At 42.2% G+C, this 21208-nt stretch overlaps 1 protein-coding gene across 1 annotated transcript in view; it reads right to left on the bottom strand.

Moving 5' to 3' along the window:
• The window catches only part of LOC113484755 (E3 ubiquitin-protein ligase rnf213-alpha-like), a 52051-nt gene extending 42331 nt beyond the window's left edge, over positions 1–9720 (bottom strand). Inside the window, exons 1-11 of the mRNA XM_026857387.1 lie at positions 9529–9720; positions 7978–8183; positions 6919–7092; positions 6072–6270; positions 5151–5215; positions 4588–4786; positions 4094–4213; positions 3888–3986; positions 3544–3672; positions 3156–3357; positions 592–723 (exon numbers count right to left, since the gene is read on the bottom strand). Coding sequence (XP_026713188.1) covers positions 592–723; positions 3156–3357; positions 3544–3672; positions 3888–3986; positions 4094–4213; positions 4588–4786; positions 5151–5215; positions 6072–6270; positions 6919–7092; positions 7978–8183; positions 9529–9720 — 1717 coding nt within the window. The remainder of the gene's footprint in view (positions 1–591; positions 724–3155; positions 3358–3543; positions 3673–3887; positions 3987–4093; positions 4214–4587; positions 4787–5150; positions 5216–6071; positions 6271–6918; positions 7093–7977; positions 8184–9528) is intronic.
• Between the last annotated feature and the right edge of the window lie 11488 nt (positions 9721–21208).

The following is a 21208-nucleotide window of genomic DNA, read 5'->3' as shown; positions in this document are numbered from 1 at the left end:
GTCTGTATTGTGTGAAAAAAAACTCGGTCCTGAAGTAGAGGTTGAGCAGATTTACCTCATCATTTGGCCCACCCCAGCTGGAGAATAACTTCTATTGATTCTTGCACCCAATCTGAGAACTTCAACACTGGGATGTGTATGTTCCACTGTCCAGCAGGAAGAACTCACTGGGTGAGTCTTCCCAACCAATATACATTTCTGCTACCTTTTGATAGCTCTGTCCTTCTCTTTTCAGGTCCCAGATCTTGTATGAAATTGCCCTCTCCCCCTACAAACATTTGTCAAGGTAGGTAATCCAACCTTTTATATCTCTTGGAAAAATATAATACCTGGCACTGTTTAATCTTCCCCCATGATACAGATTTTCTCACTATTGTGAACTCCTTCCATACATAAACTCCTACCAGACCTGCCCCATTCCTTTTTTCCTTAAAGAGCTCCCTGCTTATTCTCTCCAGCTACTGCTTGCCACTATAGTCACGCAGCAGCATTTCCTGGAGGATTTGCTACTAGCTCTTTGTTTTAGGAGACAGGTCCCCATTCAAGAGCCATATAGGCAATCCCATCCTCTCAAATATAATGGGATGGTACCTCTTATCACATCCTCTATGCTGCTGCATAGACTCAAAAATGAGCATCTCTGCTTCTTCTGCTCTTCAAATTGGATATATTCCTCCATTCTGGTTTCCAACACTGTTGCTATACAGCTGGAGACAGTGGGATCTGGAGAAAGAAACAAAGAATACCAAACATGCCCAGACCTCAGATGTAAAGGATTTTTGAGAAAATCACTTAGAGAGAAAGAACTACTGGAAACTAACCACTACCACTAACAAATACATGCTTGAATTTGCACAAAGGCCTTGGGGGGTACTTGTGGACAAAAACTGGACATGAGCCAGCAATGGGCTGCATCAGAAGAAGTGTGGCCAGCAGTCAAGGGAGGTGATTCTTTCCCCTCTAATCCACTCTCCTGAAACCCCACCTGGAGTACTGTGTTCAGTTTTGCAGTCCTCAGCACAGGAAAGACATGGACCCATTGGACTGGGTCCAGAAGAGGGCCACAAAAATGATCAGGGGGATGGAACACCTCACCTATGAAGAAAGGCTGAAAAAGTGGGGTTGTTCATCCTGGAGAAGAGAAAGCTCCAGGGAGATCTTATTGCAGCCTTCTAGTACTTAAACGGGGCTTATAAGAAAGATGGGGAGGAACTTTTTAGTAGGGCCTGTTGCTGTAGGACAAAGGGTAATGTTTTTAATCCAAAAGAGGGTAGGTTTAGAATAGATATGAGGAAGAAATTATTTACAATGATGGTTGTGAAACACTGGAACAGGTTGCCCAGAGAGTTTGTAGTTGCTTCATCTCTGAAAAGATTCAAGGTCAGGCTGTACGGGGCTCTGAACAACCTGATTTAGTTGAAGATGTTCCTACTCATTGCCAGGAGGTTGGCCTAGATGACTTCTCCAACCCCAATTATTCTATGATACTATATGCTTTTTCTACTGATTTTCACAATGGCTTACAGTAATTGTGCCTCTTTCCTTTTTTCCTCTGTCATTTCTTTGGTGAAACAGCAGGGTCTGTAGCTGTCTGTTTCAAGAAAATCCCTTCCCTGTTTCTGAAGACAAGCAGAAGGTACTTTTGGGATAACGTTCCAGTGTTAAACCCTATTTTGAAGGAGCTTATGATTCACAGGGCATGTACAAATGCTACCCACTATTCACCACCTCTTGCTGTTATACAATCTTTCAAATCTGATAAACACTTCTAGGGCTTTGTCATATTCTTTCTGTTCAGGTACATGAACAGTCTCCCCCATGGCAGGGGGCTTGGACTAGATGACCTTTAAAAGTCACTTCCAACCCAAACTATTCTATGAATCTATCAACACAAATACAATTCTATAAAAAAATCTTAAGCATACTGCAATACTTTGTTATCCATTGTACAGAAGAAGAGTATTGTTTTCTGTCCTTCATAGTGTTAAGGGCTTAAAAATACTGCCTGTAATAAACTTTTATATTTTTTTGCCTTGTGTTTGGTCACTTGCAGAGAAGTTTTTGCTTTATTTGTATTTTAGATGTTTTTCCAATAGATATATTTTCTCTTTGCCCCACTGCATAGGAAAACACACCACAGGTTTTGGGAAATAAATTCAGAAACTATAAGCTTACCACAGTTGCACAATATATCCTGAAATAGCTCTTGATGCTGCAAGATAATGGACAGTATGTTGCATGGGATTTCTCCTGAGAAAACTCGAAGCTTCAAAAAGCTGAAGAATTTGAAAAACTGAAAAAGCAGGGTTTTTGCCTTTTTACTGATCTTATTTTGAATCTTGTACTCTGAATTATCTGTAAAATAGATGAAAACAAGTGATAGAGCCGTACTTTCAAAAGAAGCAGTTTTCCCACTGGATTTCATTTTAACATACATCCTCAGGAAGAGTTAGCAGACTCACAGCACTCTGCCTCCAAGCCATGAGTAGCAAGGGGATCTGTTACAGCCACCTTTATGAACTGCACAGATTTGGTTGTTTTCCCATTAAATGGCCAACACCAGTATATGGGAAAAATGTTGCTTTGTTCCCAGTCAATGTAAAATAGCAGTTTTCAGTTGTTTCAGGTACATGAAAAAAAAAAAGTATCAAGGACCCTGGCCTAGCTTTGGTTATAAACCTCCTTCACACAGGAGACAAACCTCTGGGGTGCTTCACAATTAGCATTTCTCTTTTGGTTTGTTTTGTTTTTTTTCTTTTTCTGAGAGCAATTTTTCTTAATATCCTTCATTTTAAAAATGAAATACCTTTCAGGAATGTGCAACAAAAGGCCATTTCAACTGGAAAAATACATTGAGATGCTTCTTAACTTCTGAAATGAAACATCGTTTTCCCAGGGTATGTGAATATTTTGTCTCTTCCATTTTGTGTTGGCAACAAACTTGGCAGATCTTTGAACAAAGGTGGTGAAACCTCATATTCCCTTCTAGCAAAAGAAAGGATTTGATTGTAAACTTCTCCCAGATACATGGTGAAACTTTTGTTTGATTTGGGATTTTAGTGATACGTGCATCAGATGTAGGTTGGCTTTCAGAGCCCATCAAAACTCACTTTGAAAACAAAAATTTTTAAAAAGCCCCTCTGTGGGAAACTCACAAGTGAAGAGGAGATCACAGATCACAGAAGAGCTGAGCACCTCTTCGAGAACTGGGCCCGTGGTGTCGACAAATCTGTTTACTTTTTCCAATGTGCTCATCTTGTCTGAGAATATTTTTTCAACAACAGCAGAAAGCACTTTCCCACCAGTTGACCTTTCTGTCTTGAGGACTTTGGAAACCATTTTTCCTAACATAGGCTCCTGTAAGGGCAAGAAATTTCTCCTCTTAGTTGTAAACAAGCTTTGCAGAACCTCTGCCACTCAATTAACCCACCACAGGCCAAATAAGCACAGCTAGCAGAGTCGGTCAACATAGTGTGGCAGGAGGTAGAAACACCCAGCTGTGCAGAAGAAATGGTGACATTTAGACAGAAATTCTTTCCTCACCTCACTTTTCTCAAAGTATTTAATCCTTTGAATGACACAATCTGTAAAGCAGGTCTCCAGATTTTTATTCCAGCACTTGTCCTTTTTCATGAATTCCAAATAAAAGTCCAGAAGTTTTCTGCCATCTACCTGCAGGAAGGAAATGCTTAAGCTACAGTTGTTTTCTGAGACCTTGTCAAGTATCATTGGGTTCTCAGAGTGGGGGAGGAGCTATGTCCCTCTACACCAGCAAGGAGATGGCTGCTTCAGCTCCCATCATCCAAACACTGACTGGGACAAAACAAAGCATCCTGGGATCAGGAATCTGAGCATCAACCCCTTGCTTGGAGTTAACCATAACTTACTTTCTCCAGCCACCTTTCAACCATGCTGTATATCAGGCTTTGCCATTTCTCGGCCCATTCCACACAGAGGATCTTAAGCAAGAACAGCTCGTTCCACAGCTGTGGCAGAAAAGTAAAGCTGGTCAACTGGGCCTCAAAGTATAGACATATATATATAAACCTCCCAAGGTGGGTGGTTTTCCCTTATGTGGATTCTTGCTACTTACATTGATGTTTTCCAGGAACTGTCTATTTTCCATGGGTGGCCTGAGAAAGGATTTTTCCAGCCACTCCTTGATGTGACCTTCAAACTCATCGAACCTGTCTGAGATAAACTGCTGAAATTCCTTGGGAAATAAAAAAAAAAAAAGGAAGAATTGGCAAGGAGAGACAGATTTTCACTCTGGCTTTTGATCCTTAACTGCTGTGTACAGAGTGAAAATGAAGTCTTTCCCATAACTATCAATGGCTTCCAAGAAGAGAAATGGCTGGCACACTCTGATGGTACCAGCCTTGTAGCTGGACCTCTCTGTCCATGCAAACCCTCCTCATCCGCCCCAGCACAAATTCTGACAAGGTTGGAATAAGTAACTGAGAAAGGTAGCTAACTGACACTCCTATAGTTGGCCGTGTTTGAATAAAGCAGACCTGAACTCCTGTCCCTTCTCAGCTAAAAAGACATAGGTATGTGTCTTCATGAAAGCTATGGGTGGTTTTTTACCTGATTTGCTCGCAACACATTTGATTTTTCAGCAAACATGTCAAGCATCTGTAGCAGTGACATGATCAGGCTAAATGGCACTGCATGCCAGTGTTTTAAGCAAAATAAAAGCAACGCATATGTTAAATCCAGACACTGTAAGGCATCTTCCTTATTACTGGTGGGCTTTGTCAGCTGCTCCGTACCCCCTGGCAGGCATCTGTGGACACAGAAAAGCACTGTACACCTCTTGTGTTCATTCTAACAATAGCATTAAAAAAAAGTCAACACAATCTTGAGTTTAAGTGCCCTTCATTTGCTGTACCATGCTATGCATGAATTTGGAGCTGAATCCCACAACACGAGACAGAGGTAGACTCTCTGGCAGGACAGATTCCCCTGTGGACCTCCTTCCCACATGATACTGCTCAGCCCCAAAGGGGTTTAAAAGATTATGACATACAACTAATAAAGAAAATTTTTACAGCCTCCCTTGTTCTGCTCAACCATAAGTCTAGCCATTCCTTCCCACCTCCTCCACGGAACTGTCCTAGTATTTCTCCTCTCAACAGGTTAGCACTTACAAGTCCTTGAACCAGAATTTCATCCTTTCAGCAATGTTGTTCAGAACTCCATTCAAATTCTTTTCCTGAATAGAGGGTAAAAACATACACTGAAAACAACTATGAAAACACATCCATTCCTAGAGCTGAGGCAGTCCCCTATGAAAAATGGTAAGTATGAAACCTTCAGAGAATTTTTTTCTGACAATGTCTGATTTTTAAAAATCCCTAGTGCTTCCAGATGGAAAGGCAAATCTAGCTCCTATTAAAGCAATCACTTCAAATCCCACAGAAGCTATAGCTCTCTCAAAGATCTTTGGAGTTCAGTGGATTGTGTGGGAGGGCTTAGCTCAGATTTTTTCAAATATAAACCAGAGTGTGTTGGGGATAAACCCTATAATAAGCACCAAGAAGTAGATTTTAAGCGGAATTCCTTTTCAGGGTCTCAGAGCATATTACAACACTCTAGTTAAAACACAAGTGAGAATGACAGAAAGTAGGTTCCCACAAACAAGTCCAGTTTTCATTTAAAAATAGTCACTGCCGCAAAAACGCAAGTTAGAACTTTAACTTCCTTCTTTCAGCCTTTCCATCTTTAAACAAAGTTCCAATTGCTGGATCATCACAGTGTTCATGTTGGATACTGCTTTTGGAGACAGGATGTAAAAATAGTTTAAAGATTCCGATTAAAATTCACTTGATACAGGATTTGCTAGCCATTTTTCAACCAGGCCAAAACCCAATGAGATCCCCTTACCCTTTCTCTTTGCAGCTTCTCCCAAAACATGGTTATTGAGCTCTTATTCTGGGTTCCTATGATTTAACCCCTTGGATTTGCTAAAATTTTTTTCAAGAGACAGGGAGACTTTCTGGCTCACCTGTACAAAATAGTACAACTTTCCGTAACCTAGGAAAGAAACACTAAAAAGAAGTTGATCTTACATGCACTTGGGATGGTTTACTGACAGCTTCAACGATGCGTTGATATACTGTATCCAGGAGGAGATGAGGTGGAAACTTGATTTGGAGCAGGGGCTTCTTGGTGAAATTCTTCAGTGCCAACATCTCCAAGACCGTCTTTGCCAGTGGAGAGCAGCTTTCAATGAATGACTTCTGAATCTCTATCATCACCAGAACTTTCCTATGAAAATGGACCATCAACAGCAGATGCACTTTGGAGCATCAGGAGGCACTTTGTGCCATCTTATGTGCTCCTGTGGCTGGCAAATGTGGCACTGGACTTAAAGAAGAGGTGGTCAGATTCTGAATGGGATATCTAGGATTTTAAAGCAAGTGAATTCACACAGTAAGATTTTTTTGTTTGTTTGTTTGTTTTGTTTTTAAATAAGAAATTCTGTGTTTGAGACTTTCTGTCCAGGGGTCACTGTCTTATGTGAGCACAAAAACCATGCCTTTGCTCCCTGTTCAGTTTGCCTGCAAATGGGTTATTTTGGAGTGATTCCACCTTTTCTATGTGAAAAAATGACCAACTCAGGATCTAGGGATAGTTCTCTCCATAAGGACGCTTCCGACAGGCTGTCTGAATAAGACTGCACAGTCCTCAGCTCAGACTTCACCTTCCTCCAACTCACCTTCAAACACCCTTCTCCTAGTTAGAGCTCAGGGCAGGAGTAGGACATATGAGAAAGTGAATGACTTGCAGCCCAGGGAAGAAACACAAAGTTTCTGGTGGTTGGAAGTCCACAAGCAAAAGGAATGAAAAATTATTCTAACAGTACAACAGCTTATTTCCCTGATCCAGCCTTGATGCTCTCCCTTTCAAACCTACCTCTGCTTCTCTTCATCATCTCTCAGTGACGACAAGTGTTGTGAGGGAATGGTTTCTGGAAAAAAGGGGTCCTTCGTATTCTCTGTGATTGCATACAGCAATGGAATCAGCCAAATACACAAGGTGCTGCCTTTATTACATAAGAAAATTTTCTTCACAGTTGAAATGTAATTGCTGAAAAGAAAGAAAATCACAAAAAACTTCCATCAGTGGTCAGATCTCCCATAACCACTGCCTAGGATGGCAGCGGCAGGGAGTTGTGTGGTTACCCCTTAACCCAATGGCATTCATCTTGCCAACATGTAGATGCATGAAGGTATGCAAGAGAGAGTGAGAGCTTGGTTCTAGAGACCTTATCAGCAGGCATTCATGTAGAAGAAATGAATCCCACCTCAGCTTTCCCAAAACAGTCTCCCTCCATAAGCTTTATGTAGCAAAGGAAAATCAAAACAGAAAAGCCTCAAATGCTATAGGTTATATCGAAACAGCATGACAGAATACACTAATCTGACTCTGTGGGATAATAAATTCATTTTCATAAGGCTTAATTCAGCTGTCTATGCAAAAATGTCTAATTCTCTTTGAGATGTCTGGAACATCCAAGACAGATCTGCAGGGTTTTCAGATATGAACCAGAACTTCTGGAAAATATTAATCCTTTCAAATTGTCAGCAGGATGCTTGGTGAGATAGCACATGGCATCTAAAATGACACTGATGCCTATCTGAGTCTTGGATCTCCAAAAATTACAAGAGAAGCCCAGACACCTACAGATGTGCATAACTGTAACGGTCTGAAACTCAAACCAATCCCTGCCAAAAATAGAACCTGTGGCTCTCCTTCAATCAGAGACCTGGCAGAGGGGACAAACTGCACAGGTTATGGCAGCTAGCAGCAGAAATACAGCTAGGAATTGTTGAAGTGAAGAGGAAAGAGTGTTGGGGGACAACATTCTAGCTCTATCTTCACATAATTGCTCCATATAGAAAAAGGCCCAATGAACTGAATGACTGCAGAAGGATCTAGAACTCAAGAAAGTAGGATGACACTTTCAATTACCTCTTTTCTCTCAGATACTTGAATTTGCCTTGAAATGGACCGATGTCCTGGAACATTTTTTCAGCCTTGACGATTACCTCTTTGCTTAGTGAGATGTCATAACAAGATGAGGTGAGTAATGCAAAAAGCAGCCCATCATCTTTATGCTCCTCTCTCTCCAGGTATCCAATGATCTTGTCAATAAAATTTGTCATGTTATCATGCAACTGGACAATGAGAATAAGGAAAGGGGGTTTCACCAAGACAGGCAAGACTATTTTACTTGAGGAGCTGGGAACGGTTCAAAAAGGAGGGTGGAAGATAAAAGTTGCTAAGAATCATTATTTGGAGGCAAAAGCCTTGCAGTTAAAGTACTTAAAGACAGGTTCCTGTCTTTGCAATAGCTAACAAATTTCTTAGCTTCCATTGCATCTCACTGCCCTGGCAATGCCCCAGGGAAAATGTTTTCCTGGTTGTAACAAGTTTACCAAGCAGTTCTTATGTGCTGAATCCACAGCAGCATCAGGAGAGTACTAGCCACCCCTTCTAGCCCTACCACAGATAGATAAGTATAGATAAACTGATCTTCTGTCCCCCAGCTGAGCTGGGAAATCAAAGGGAATCAAAAGGAATAGTGGGGATTCTCTCAGAGGCCTAGATTAGTATAGGAGTCTGACTCCATGACTGTGAAACCCAAAGGGCACATAAACAACTTTCACCTAAACAGAGATGCAGAATCTCACTGTACTCCTTTCATTGGGATTTCCCTACAGATGACTTGCAAGGCATTGCTCTGCACCTTGTGTAGCCTGGGTGTATTTCAGGCTTTCCAGTCTGTGTGACCTTTCAGGATACATCCACAACATAAGACAACATCCTCACCTAGCAGTCTGTAACCTGGGAACCCACTCCTCTTCTGGATATACCCTGCTGACTCCCTCCAAGTCAAGCCCCAGACCATGCCAGGTGGATGTGACACGTCAGGTCAGAAAGGGCTTCCATTAAACAGCACTAGTAGGTTGAGCCTGGCCAACAGCTGAACACCCACCAGGCTTCTCACTTAATCTCTTCTCCAGTGGGCCAGAATGAAAACAGAAGGCGAGTGAGAAGACTCATGAACTGAGATAATGACAGCTAAACATCAAAAGCAAAAGCTGTGCATATAAACAAAGCAAAAAGAATTCACACACTACTTCTCATTGGCAGGCAGATGTCCAGTCCCTTTCTGGGTGGTTTTAGACTTTAAAATGAGACGTTGAAGCCTGAACATAACGGCATGTGAAATTCTTTTTTTTTTCCATGCAGGATTCTCAAAATCAGGGTAGTCTTTCCATGACCCAGCCTCAAAGCTAGTTCTACAGATGACACCATTTGAATCTGATTCCAATAGAGATCTCCTTTGACCTCATCAGTTTTTGGGTCCAACCCAAAAACTGGAAAAAACACTAAAAATAATGTCCATCCATTTGATGTTCTGAACCCTATGTGGAATTAGAGGTAGCTGCAGAAATTTCTCTTTGGGGGTCTATCTACCTGGGAGCTGCTTGCTACTTTGACTTGGTGTGTACTTACCACTTGCTTAGAAAGATTAGTCGGAGAATAGGTTTCGCCTTTTTCAGCATCTCCAAGATAGATTTTGAAGCTCTCTGTATAGTTCCTCAGTTTTCTTTCTATATTTTTAAAATTGTTCTGGAGCTTGATGGGCTGGGTAAATTCATCTACAAGGTGTTCTATAATACCACAGTTGACTGACTTTTGGGGCATTGTTGTTGAAGAAGAGAATTTGAAGGAAGTCATTTTGAAGCAATTTTTTTTTTTTTCATGAAAATAGCACTTCATGTTTTCAAAAATGGTCCATGTACCTGAGAAGGAATCAAGGTTTGTGAATGAACCTTCAAACCTATAAAAGATAAATCTTCAACTGTCCCTGAGCTAATGATACCAATTACTTTTTAGGAATGGCAAGCCCAGCTGAGCCATTAATGAGGTACTAACGCACAAAACTCACCATGCATATATAGATTCAGCCCTACATATCTCACCTTCACTTTAGATGTGCCTGGTGTGTACAACCCAATACTTCCAACAGTAGGTGTCTACTACTTTTTGAGTCATCCTGGCATATTCAAAACATCTATACAGTGTGGCAGATCTGACACTGGACCTCCAGCTCATGTGCACCCTTCTGGAATGGCAACTGAAAGCCATTCTTAAAGGTAGATGCAAAGGTGATTCAAGGCTTCATTACACACTCTCCTTTGCCCAACAATGAAAAGCCTAAGTTTATTCTGTGAAAAAGCAAAATAACCTAAACACTCCTTCCAGAATACTTTGTGTTTGTATTATATAAAGAATTTATTTGTGTTAAATAAATAGCCCATGAGCTTATGTGTCAAAAATCCCCACAGTAGAAATGCTTCAGTTGTAGGAAGCAGGTGCTGCTGCAATGCAAAGCAAAACAAGGGAGAGTTCATATGTCTACTGCATGCAAGGATTTGTTGGTCATACTTCACCCCAGTCCTAGCTTTGAAGAAAGTACAGCACTTACCATTCGCTTTGATCTCTTCCTTGGGAATGTTTATGACTCGATGTAATTGACTCTCTATATTCTTGGAATCCATTTCATAAATATGCTCTAAATCAATTAATCTCACTTCACAGTCAGTTGAGACATTAAGGATAGCATATTTATAAAAAATTGGTCCTCTCTGGAGGTCAGAAATGGGGATTGTTGCACAACCCATGATCAGTTTTTTTCTAGAATAGAATAAAGATTAATTAGTTACTACACTGTAAGGAGCTTCCATCAAGTTCAACCCCAGATGGACTTTGCCTCTACAGATCAGTTTGTGCAGCAAGAATGAGCAATCAACATTCACATTCAAAATGCAAAAAACCAAAATGCCTCTGGCCTTTAACAAAAACTTGATAATCTGACCTGAGCTTGGTAGTTTATAAAAATAACTGGTGAGAAGTCTTGATGTGAACAACCCTGGTCTTAGCCAAAGTTGCAGCTGCCTTGTAAAAAGAATGGGAAACACATCTAGAGATATTTCTGCTGAATGCTGCAACTGTAGCAGAACTGAAGTGACTCTATTCACTCCATCTTATCTCATGCAAGGCATCCAGTGACATCTGACAAGCTCCATAATGTTTTAGACCTTTGTGGAGATCTGGCAGAGCTGATGCAGGACCTACAGAAGTTAACGCTGTAAGTCACTTCTACGGATACCTAAATTTAGGTGTCTTTGTCTGGAGCTGAAGTCCAGGCTGGGACCCTAAAGTTGGGGTGACCTATATGCTTTCCAAAAATGTGACATCAGCATACATTTAGGGATGACTTTTACCTTTGTTTCAGAACAGCAAATTCCTGGTATTGTCCAGGTTGTTTGTAAAAAACAACGCAGATCTTGGATGGCAATTCAGGAAACTTGGATTTTTTCGACATTGCTGCAACAAACTCCAGGGTCATTGTTTCTTCTGTTCGAAGTCTTTCATTGGACAGATATGGATTCTGCAGACAGCTATTGGAAGGGAATGAAATACTCTAAGGTCAACATCAAGTTCCCTCCCACCACTCTGTCATCGTCTTCACCTGATCCACCTAAGGACTTCAGGGCAGCATTGAGATACTCACATGCATTTCTTCCAGCCTTTGTCTGAAGCTCCTGTAAGAAGAGTATCTTCTGCATCATTTCTTCCAGTCCTGTACAAATATCCTGATTACCATAAAGCATTTGCAGTGGTCCCAGCTGCCTACATGCAAGTATCAAGCCACTGTGTGAATAACTCAGATAAAGATAGCATGCTGTAGACCAAGTGGCATTGCAAAGAGACCAACTCCTGTCCTGGAGGGTCTCTACCAGTTTCCATCTTTATCTGCTGGCAGAGGAAGGAGTTTAAGGGTCAAGTAGCCTTACAGTACTAAAGCTATACCTCCTCCCAAAGACAGCTCTTTTCCCAGCAACCTCCCAGACCTCAAGCTCCTTGAGGTCTGATGGGAAATCCCACAGCATAGGTCTCTGCATCAACCAACCTGCTATCAGGTCCTAGGTTTTCTTTGCTTTCATGATCATCTGCAAGTGAGGAGAATGCTTGGGTTAACGTGAGCAGAAGACACACCAAGTCAAGAAAAACTAGAAGACAGTCGCATACTAGGAATGGGAAAGAAGATCTTGAAGCTCCTCACAGCTTGGGTATGGTCCTCTGGGCCTCTGAACCAAAAATCCCAGCTCGTGTAATCTCCCACCTATTTTGCCAAGCTCCACCAGTGCTTGGTACAGCTTTCCTGGGGATAGGGACATGGAACAGTCTGTGCTGTTGGGGGCAAGGGTGAGGGCAGGCAATGGGCCTAAGGACAATAGTTAACACATTGGATGCCATCTCTGGCACTCGCCCTTCCCTCTGTGATTCAAAGCCACCAGTTGGTCAGCAGAGAGGCACACAGGAAGCCTTGGGTGAATTCCCCATCTGAGCCAGCTAAAAGCTGCCATATCTAATCCAAGTCAGTTATCTAGATTTAGTAGCGACAAGTTAACAGTAGTGCAGCAAAAGAAAATGTTATTGAATTGGATAAAAAAGAAAGGCCAGGGCTTGCACAAACTTTTATGAAGCCAGGTAGCTCTGATTCCACCCGATGAAATTCTGTCACATTCTGCACCTTCCAAGGAAAACCACCCAGGAACAAACTTGCCTGTGTCAAAATTGTGTGGTAAGAGCAGACTGTGCCTGCAACGTGATGGTCAGCCAGCCATCCAGCCTGCTAACAGCACCATAAAAACCTGCACATCAGCACTGCTCCTCCCCATAGTTTGGGACTGGCATACAAATAGAAAGGCAGGGTGTGTGCCCCCACTGGGGACAAAGTTTATTACAGGGCCTTTAGTGCAAGTTGTGACACCTTCTTCTTCTAGGTCTGCAGACTCCCTGATTAAATCCCTGGTGTAGGAGATAAGAGAGTGTCTGTCACACAGGTGTGACATGCTGCTTCTTACAGAGAGCTTGTTTTTGAGCCTAGGGAGACTGGACAGAGTTTGCCATAATTTTTTTTTTTTTTTTTTTTTTTTTTTTTTTTCTGGCAGCACTGGTGGGAGATCAGCTTTATATACATTTATGTACACTTCCTTATAAATAACATTCAGTTATTTTAAACACAGGATAAAAATTTAACCTTCATTACAGGAGTTGGAAGTTTTCAATAGGCAAGTACCCTTTTATAGTTAGTTTTACCAGGTCTTCCCTTACTGTATAAAGCAAGAAGTTCTTAGAGTCGCTGGAAACAAGTTGGTGGCTGTTTACACCGCCTCCACCCACATTTCCTGTTACCTCCTTTGTCACGTAGCAGAGTACTGCTGCCTTCCTGGACAGATGAAGGCACAGGATGAAGCTTCTCTCTGCTTTCACCCTCTCTGTTGCTCTCCGCACTCTCCATTGCAGCAGCTCAAACCTGGACAGCCAAGGAGAAAAATTCAGCAAACAAACTTGCACCTTCAAAGCTAAAGGTCTAAAAGAAAGGTTAAAAGATCACAAAGATCAGCCTGAGAAGCCTAGGTCTTGTAATTTTACCCCCCCTGCCCCGGCCCATGCAATGAGAACCTCATTTAGTGGTTACAGCCTCACTGGTTTCAAACCCCTCTTCAAGCCCTGGATGGGTTTGCCAGCACCTCTGAGAATGCTCAGGAGCATGGAAAAATCAGGTGCTTTTTACATGCTCTGCTGGACATGGGTGTGTTTTGTGGGAATTTGTATGGACTGGGACTTTATAGATGAATGCAGTTCAGCTCAGACCAGTTCTGCTTTGTGAAAGCGAAGGAAAAAGTGCTGAAGTTTCTGTTCCAGACTCTCTCTTCACCCTTTCTCTGGCGTCCTCCCTTTCCTCCTCCCTGATACTGCTCTTAGCCACACTGTGCATTGCTCACCTCTCTCTCTGCAGCTTGGTCTCTAAAAGCTTAAAACCTGCTCAATCTCTTTCCCATGTTTGCAGTTATGTTTTTTACTCAAAAACAGTAAAATTAGAAAGCAATTCAAAAGGCAATTATTTTTTCTTCTTTCCCACCAATTATTTTTTCAGCAATGCAAGAAGGGGTGAGAGCAGCACATTTTGAACAGCCCTGTCCTGCCTCTACTTCAGGTGCATGGAGAGACTGGGTGCACTATTCTGGTCTGGTCATGAATTGGGATGGGGGAAACTGAGGCAGGGATGTGTCCCCTTACCCTCACCCAGACAGGGAGGCTCCCTCATTTCCACAGGGTGCCCAGGCAGCCTGCAGACCAGAGCCTGGAGGTGACAGGTCAGGGACAGTTCTGCATGGCGAGCCCCAGTGCCCAGCCGGGTGGGTAAGAGTGGGTAAAATCCCAGTAGAGAGATAAGGCTCCCCGGGGACGCTGCAGGGAAAAGCACACACAGTAACCTCCCCCCAAAGCCTCCCGCTTCCCTTGGGTTTAAAGTCTGCAAAAACCCGAGCAAAACCCTGGCGCAGGCCTCTGTGCTAGCCCCTACCTTGTGCTGTGTCCGCCTTGAGTACATATCCTCACCGGGCTGAGCTCTCGCTGCTTCTTATACCACCCCGAGTCTAACAGCTGCCATTTCTCGGAAATCATGGAAAGTGAAAGAAACAATCAAGAGGGAGCAGAGCACTGCCTGTTTCCTGTTGATACAGAGAAATTATTACTTTTTTTGAGACATATTTACTTACTTATAGAAAACTGCTTGGCAACTGATTTACTTACTTATAGCAAGTTATAGTATTACTTATAGTATTTTTTAATATTGCTAAGAATCCTGCTTGCCAGACTGTTCTGTGGAATTTTACCAAGGACTACTGTGTTCATAAAACAAAGCAGTTCACTCTGAAAATCTACCAGGAACTATAATGTTCAGTAAAATATTATGATTTTGTCCTTGAGGAACAGGTGTGCTCTAACTACTTGGAATCTTGGTAATGAGTAAAGATACCCATATTCAGATGGTAGAAGTTCTATTGGTTCTCTTAGATTAAATAGAATGAGAAAACCATCTGAAAAACACTCTTTTTATTCAAGAAATTGGCCAAGAGAATCTGCACATGCTCCGGGGAGAAAACAAAGTGAGAAAGACTATGAGCTGTCCTCCCAAAGACCCCCAAAGATGACCACCAGGAGGCAACGCGCAGGTGCAAAGATGACATAAACTGTTGACATCAGCCTTTCTAACTAACCCAGCCTTACTCATGCATATGTATGTTTGTGTTATGTAACCCAATGAATATGGATATCCACACTCCATAAGTTTTTGGTAAAATGTGTGGTGGATGTGCAAGCTTTGTGGAGAAATCCCCTTGCACCCCGGCGTCAGAGTAAACATACCTGCTTTATAACTCTAATATTAGAGTTGTTATAATCAGACAAAGCCAATTTTTATAAAAATATATAGTTTTATTTGGGTTCAATCAATTTAGGGTGGGAAGCAATAGGCAAAGCAGCGCTGGGTGCATGGAGAGCCACAACTCTGCCACACGCACACTGAGTTCCAAATCCAGTTCTGTAGTAATTAGACCTCCATAGAATTGTACTTGGTCATACAAACCTACAACTCTGTGAAATCAGAAAAGTCATCTTTGTCTTCTGTTAATAAAAAAACAAAAAAAAGTTTGTCTAGACCTTTCCTCCCCAACCACAGCACATACCCCAGTCATTGTAGTACAAGGTGTGGTGGAGCAACTCTTACCCCTCCTCTCCCTTCCTTGTTGGGCTGCTTGGTGCCAGGTGTGATTCCACCTACATTCCCTACATTCCCCACATTTCCCCCCCCTCCCTCCAGCTATACACCAGTCTGAGGAGATAAGAACTGATAATGTTAACGAGCCTGGCTCCTGCCCCTCCCGATTGCTAGGAAATGGTTATAATGGCCCATCATCTCCTGATGGCCTGGCACACCTGTGCCTGGGATGTGGTCAAATGGGAACAATAACAGAGCTGCACATTCATCAGATTCTTGGCAACTGCCGGAAGGCACCAGAAGGTATTTGACAAAAGTCAATTATCTTGGACCCTATAAACTGCGACCACCAGGGAGACCCTTTGAGCTTTCCTGGATCACAGTGGGCCTGTGACCAGCATCTCCCCTGAGCTGGGACACCTCAGGTACCCAAACCCTTAAGGTGTTGTCTGCTGCCAGAAGGCCACAGTGAAGCCCATCCGCTTGAGTCTCAATTATCACCTGTTGAGGAATGCCAAGGCATTGTGAGTGTTTACTCTAAACTTAAGAGGGAAATTTTCTTTGAGCTAGCTTCTCTTTCCCCCGTTCTTTGTTTTTTGGTGTGTGTATGGGTATGTACCCTTGTTTCTATGTGTTTGTCTGTTTTGTGTTCATTCTACTGAATCCAAACACCTTTGTTTCTGTGTGTGTTTGTCCGTTTTGTGTATGTGCATGTATATACATATAAATTAAGGTACAGTCAAGTAAGTTAGAGTGAATCTTGTCATTTTAGAATCTGTGAATGAGTCACTTTTTCTCAGCATGTCTGAATTATTTTGTAATGATAAATTGCTGTTAGTTACTAATAAATCTAGATTTCTTACTAAATCATTTCCGTGTCAATACTTTCATCCATGACACAAGGTTTACTTCTTTCTCTCTTCCATGACTCAGAGATTAAGGAAACTGTGTCAACCTGAGAGAGAATAGCAAGTGAATTAAACAAGAAGCATTTGTAAATTCAACAGAGTGTAACAGCAACTGGGCCTCGTCTGTCTAGGAGGAGCACCTACCCATAGAAAGCATGTTTGGAGCAAGAGGAAGAGCAGTGGGATGGAAGCTCAGCATAGCAATAAGACTGCTATCTCAGACAATTAGGGAGAGGATGACATATAAATGAACTAAGGAGGTGTGCAAACAGGGCCAAGAAGACTGCAGCCCGTGGGCAAGCATTGACTGTCCAACACTTGCTCCCTGCTGCACAATAACAGATGTTGAGCTGTCGCACAATTGCTGGCGAGCATCTTCCCCATTGCAGCTTTATCCAGCCCCGCTGAACAGGCAAACTGCACAGCCCCCAGTTCGGCTTGTGCTTCTCCTCAGAGCACTGACAGGTCAGGATGGTTGGTCTTCATGCTGTGTGCTCCTCAGGCTTCGCTCCCAGCCTGGGGGGCTTCTCTGCACTTCTGAGCTATGTACCCACATGTAGGATGGCCAGAGCCCAGCCCTGGGCCCACAGATGGTGAAAGACAAGTGCAGAGCTGGCTTCTGAGACCCACTCCTGGTCCCAGGACTCACAGGTGCCCTCCAGCAGAACAACCACTGCTCTGACACCTTCTGCCAGAATGAGAACCACTGTACCTGCCAGCCAAGGCATGTTAGAGAAAAGGCATGTCTAGGCTCTTTAGGAAAAGCACAGAGGAGCTGCCAGTCTGTCACTGAAAACAGCCTATAAAAAAACAGAGTTGAAAAGCTGCCAGTATTGACTTTTTTTTTTTTTTTTCTTTTCTCTCTATTTGATACTTTATACAGCTTCAAGGGTGAGAAGGGAAGAATGATGAGTTTGAAGCAAAACCAGAGCATTATAATGTCTGTGTTACTCTATTGAAGCTTTTGCTTGGTTTTCCTTTCAGGGTTTACATTTTTTCTAAAGCTTGTATTTAAGTCTTATTCTTTTTTCTTTTTTAGAGAAGCCAACCAACCAGCTCATCAAAAGAAGACACTGGAAAAGTAAAATGCCCCTGTAGAGTTTTCAGTGTTTGAACCCCTAAATCCTGCTGAGAAGCACATAAATGAGCATTACAATACAACATTTAAAAAAATTCTTTGCATCAAGGGATTCTGCAAACAGAGCAGCAGATATTACAGGATATATCTTGCCTGTTTCCTCATCAAAAATCAGATAAAGCCTCATTCTGTAACATAAACTACACTATCTAGGAGAGTATCATCTCTGTTAACTTTAAATTAACATTTGCCTTGTCACATTATTGATATTTCATCACCGTACCAAATTTTAAGAATAAGGAAATATTCCAAGTTATTGTGTAATAACGTGTATATAATCCCTATTGCTATTCCAAGTTGCATGTATGGTAGCCTATAAGCACATCAGCTGAATGGCAGGTCATTTTTATTTACTCAAATCCTTCTTGTCTGAGTAATCCTTTTGTGTGTGTGTGTGTGTATGTGGCAAGTGTCAGGTAGGAAGAGCTCTTCTGCTGGTGTATTTAAGTAGCAAAGTTAGTTAGTCCTGGTGGTGTGCTAAAGTAAGTACTTACAAAAAGTCTGAGCCCATTGAGCTAAAAGAGATTATTTTATCTTCTGATCTTGTTAGGAGCTGTGCCACTTTATTTTACCACCAAAAGCAACACCGTGGGGAATGATTTGTGTGGCAATGGATATAGATTAGCTGAATGAAATAACACAGTTTCCTGAAATGTGGTCTTGGTAGTTGTCAGCATTAAAAGTTTTTCAGCTCTGCAGAAGTACAAGTAGAAGAAACCAGCTGCTTGAGAAGCCCATATCATTCAATGTAAGTGAATGAATTGTGGATACAATGATATACGCAGCAGCTAGTTCTTTACCAAGAAAAGATTAAAGTGATTTTGCTTGTTAGAAAAATATCTGTCCTGAAGACATGACATTTCTGTAAAGTCACAATGCTTGGACTTACATAGGAGGATTGGTTTTGGGTAGCAACCAAGTGCAAGCTTTAAGCTTTAAACTAATACTACTATAATGTCAAAAAGTGCTGAAGCTGGTATGATGCATTTGAGAGACATGGTTAACCTGTAAAATTCAGATACTTTAATACAGAAAGAAAAACTAGATCAGGAAAGGCTTGGAAAAAAACAAATGTGTAAAGGTGAAAATGTATGTGGAGAAAAAAAAAAGTATGTTTTGATACATTTCTAAATCTTCCCCTTAGCTTGCCACTGCAATTAGCATCTGGCTTTGCCATGCCATGTTAGAAAACTAAAGAGTACTCATGTCTGTGTTCACTTTCTGTTGTGTGAACACAGGACCTCCCAAAGGAAGATTTGAGAGAGTTTGATAGGAGAAAAAATAATGCAAAATACCTTGTTTAAACTTCCTGTAAAGTTTACCCTCTGATCTCTTGAATAACCCAGCTCTTGCCCATGTACCACGGACATCTTAAATATTCCCTGTCCTCACCAGTCAGGATTTGGGACTTGAAAACCCAATTGTCAGGCCTCTCCTACTCCCACCAGTCTTTGAGAGGGCTGAGGAGTCACTACAGCCATCTGCTCGGCTTCCTCACCTTCCCTTCACTGTTGGGTAACTTCACTCAAAGTTTCTGTGCTGGGTTTGTGTGCTAGGGTTTTTGATAGACAGGGAGGGAGCTATAGTGGTGGCCCCCTGTGAGAAACTTCTTGAAAGCTCCCCCAGCTTCAAGTTGGACCTGCCTCTGGTCCAAGGCCGAGCCAATTAGTGATGGTGGCCATGCCTCTGTGATAACATATTTAAGCGGGGGAACCTGAGAGGGTGTCGGGATTTGTGAGGAGGCATTATGAGAAAGACACCCATGTGAATACTGAGGTCAGTGGAAGGGAGGAGGTGTGCTGGGGCAGGGAGTCCCCCTGTATCCCATGGTCAAAAGGCAGGGCCCCCCCTGCCACCCATGGAGGTCACTGGAGGAGCAGACACCCACCTGTGGCCTGTGGAGGAGCCCTGGGACCCTATGGGAAGAAGCAGCCCCTGCTGTTGTAGTTCAGCACAGGGAGGACTACAGCATACAGGCGTGACCCATGATGGAGCATCTCGAGAAGTACGTACCTCATAGGGAAGACTCACGACAGAGAAAGTTTGTGGAGGACTGTCTCCCATGAGACAGATGCCACATGGAGCAGGTGGAAGAATGCAGAAGAATTCTCGTCCCCCACCTGCAGGAAGAGATTGACTGACTGCACTCCACATCCCCTGCCCCTGCACTACTGCAGAAAGGTAGATATCGGGAGCAAAACTGAGCCTAGGAAGAGGGAGGGGTGAGTGGAGGTGTTTTTAAGACATAGTAACACTTCTCAGTGTCCCATTCTGTCTAAGCAGTGTTGTTGTTAGAGTTTTGAATTAAATCGATGTTCTTTTTATTCCCCTAATAAGTCTGTCTTTTGCCCATGACCATAATGGGTGAAGCACCCCTGCATGTTCTTATATCAATTCCAGAGCTTTTTGTGTAATTTTCTCCTTCTCAGCGCTGGGCAGGGAGAGGCGAGTGAATGGCTCTGTGGTGCTCAGTTGCCCTCTGGGCTCAAACCATTACAGTTTCATACCCAAATATCATTGAGAACCTGGTCCCAAATATCCAGACACCTCTTAAAAACGAGGTTTTGAAACTAATGTTCAAAATATTGAAACATACGGCAGGATAACCCTTCATTTTTTTCATAAAAAATCAAATCCTTCTTGATTCAATATAAATGTAGACTTCAAAATCATTGTGCTTTCAATCATGAGTTTGCACTTCTGGAAAATTTGATGTTCCTTTTTTTTCTCCCCGAGGTTGTTGATTTTGTTCCTTCCCCTCCCAGCTTTTCTTATTTTATTTTATCTCTTCTTATTTCAGAGAGCCTTAGTTGTGTTGCATTTTCTGGGGAGTAAATGTTCTGGTATCGTAACGCTGCCTAATGTCTGTACCAAAGCTTAAGCAAACCCAAACATTGGCATCTAAGATGTATGAGGCTCCTGATCTAGGGACTATTTTCATCACGGTGCTGCTTTCACAATCATTTTACTAAACCATTAAGTGAGAGAAAGAATCATTAGGAATGACTCTCCGGAATCTGGAAAAAAAACCCACTCTAAAGCATTTTGCAAGGCACTTTTAAAAAAAAAATAATAAAAGGAAATCCTGCCATGGCAATACTGTGATTAAAATGCCATGAAAAGACTTTAATAAACATCAGAGACATTATAGGTACATCTCTTGCCTTAATGACAGCTGATTAAATGTATGGAATTTATGCTGAATGTTATTTGGACACATTAGAAATTCTGCCTCAGGCCATCAGACACTTGTAGTCCTGGTGCTGCACAAAACGGATGTGTGCTAAACAATAACCGGATCTGATTCAAAATGCTGAAAGAAAGCCAAAGCAACTGCAGTTGCTTGGTCTGTAAATCATCTCAGGGGCTTCATCTGCAGAAGGAAATTACAGGTTTGCAATTGCCCCACAGCACAGCTGTACCAGTAGGTTGTATGAGAGTTATGTGGCAGGCATAGAGGCTACGGTCTAATTCTAGAGTCTCTTGCCTCCTTTGGATAAGGTTAGAACA

The sequence above is a fragment of the Athene cunicularia genome (genome assembly GCF_003259725.1).
Source record: "Athene cunicularia isolate RWA chromosome 1 unlocalized genomic scaffold, athCun1 chr1_part1, whole genome shotgun sequence".
NCBI classification, from domain to species: domain Eukaryota; kingdom Metazoa; phylum Chordata; class Aves; order Strigiformes; family Strigidae; genus Athene; species Athene cunicularia.
Note: the sequence above shows the minus strand (reverse complement) of the source record. Positions and strands in the feature narration are given on the sequence as shown.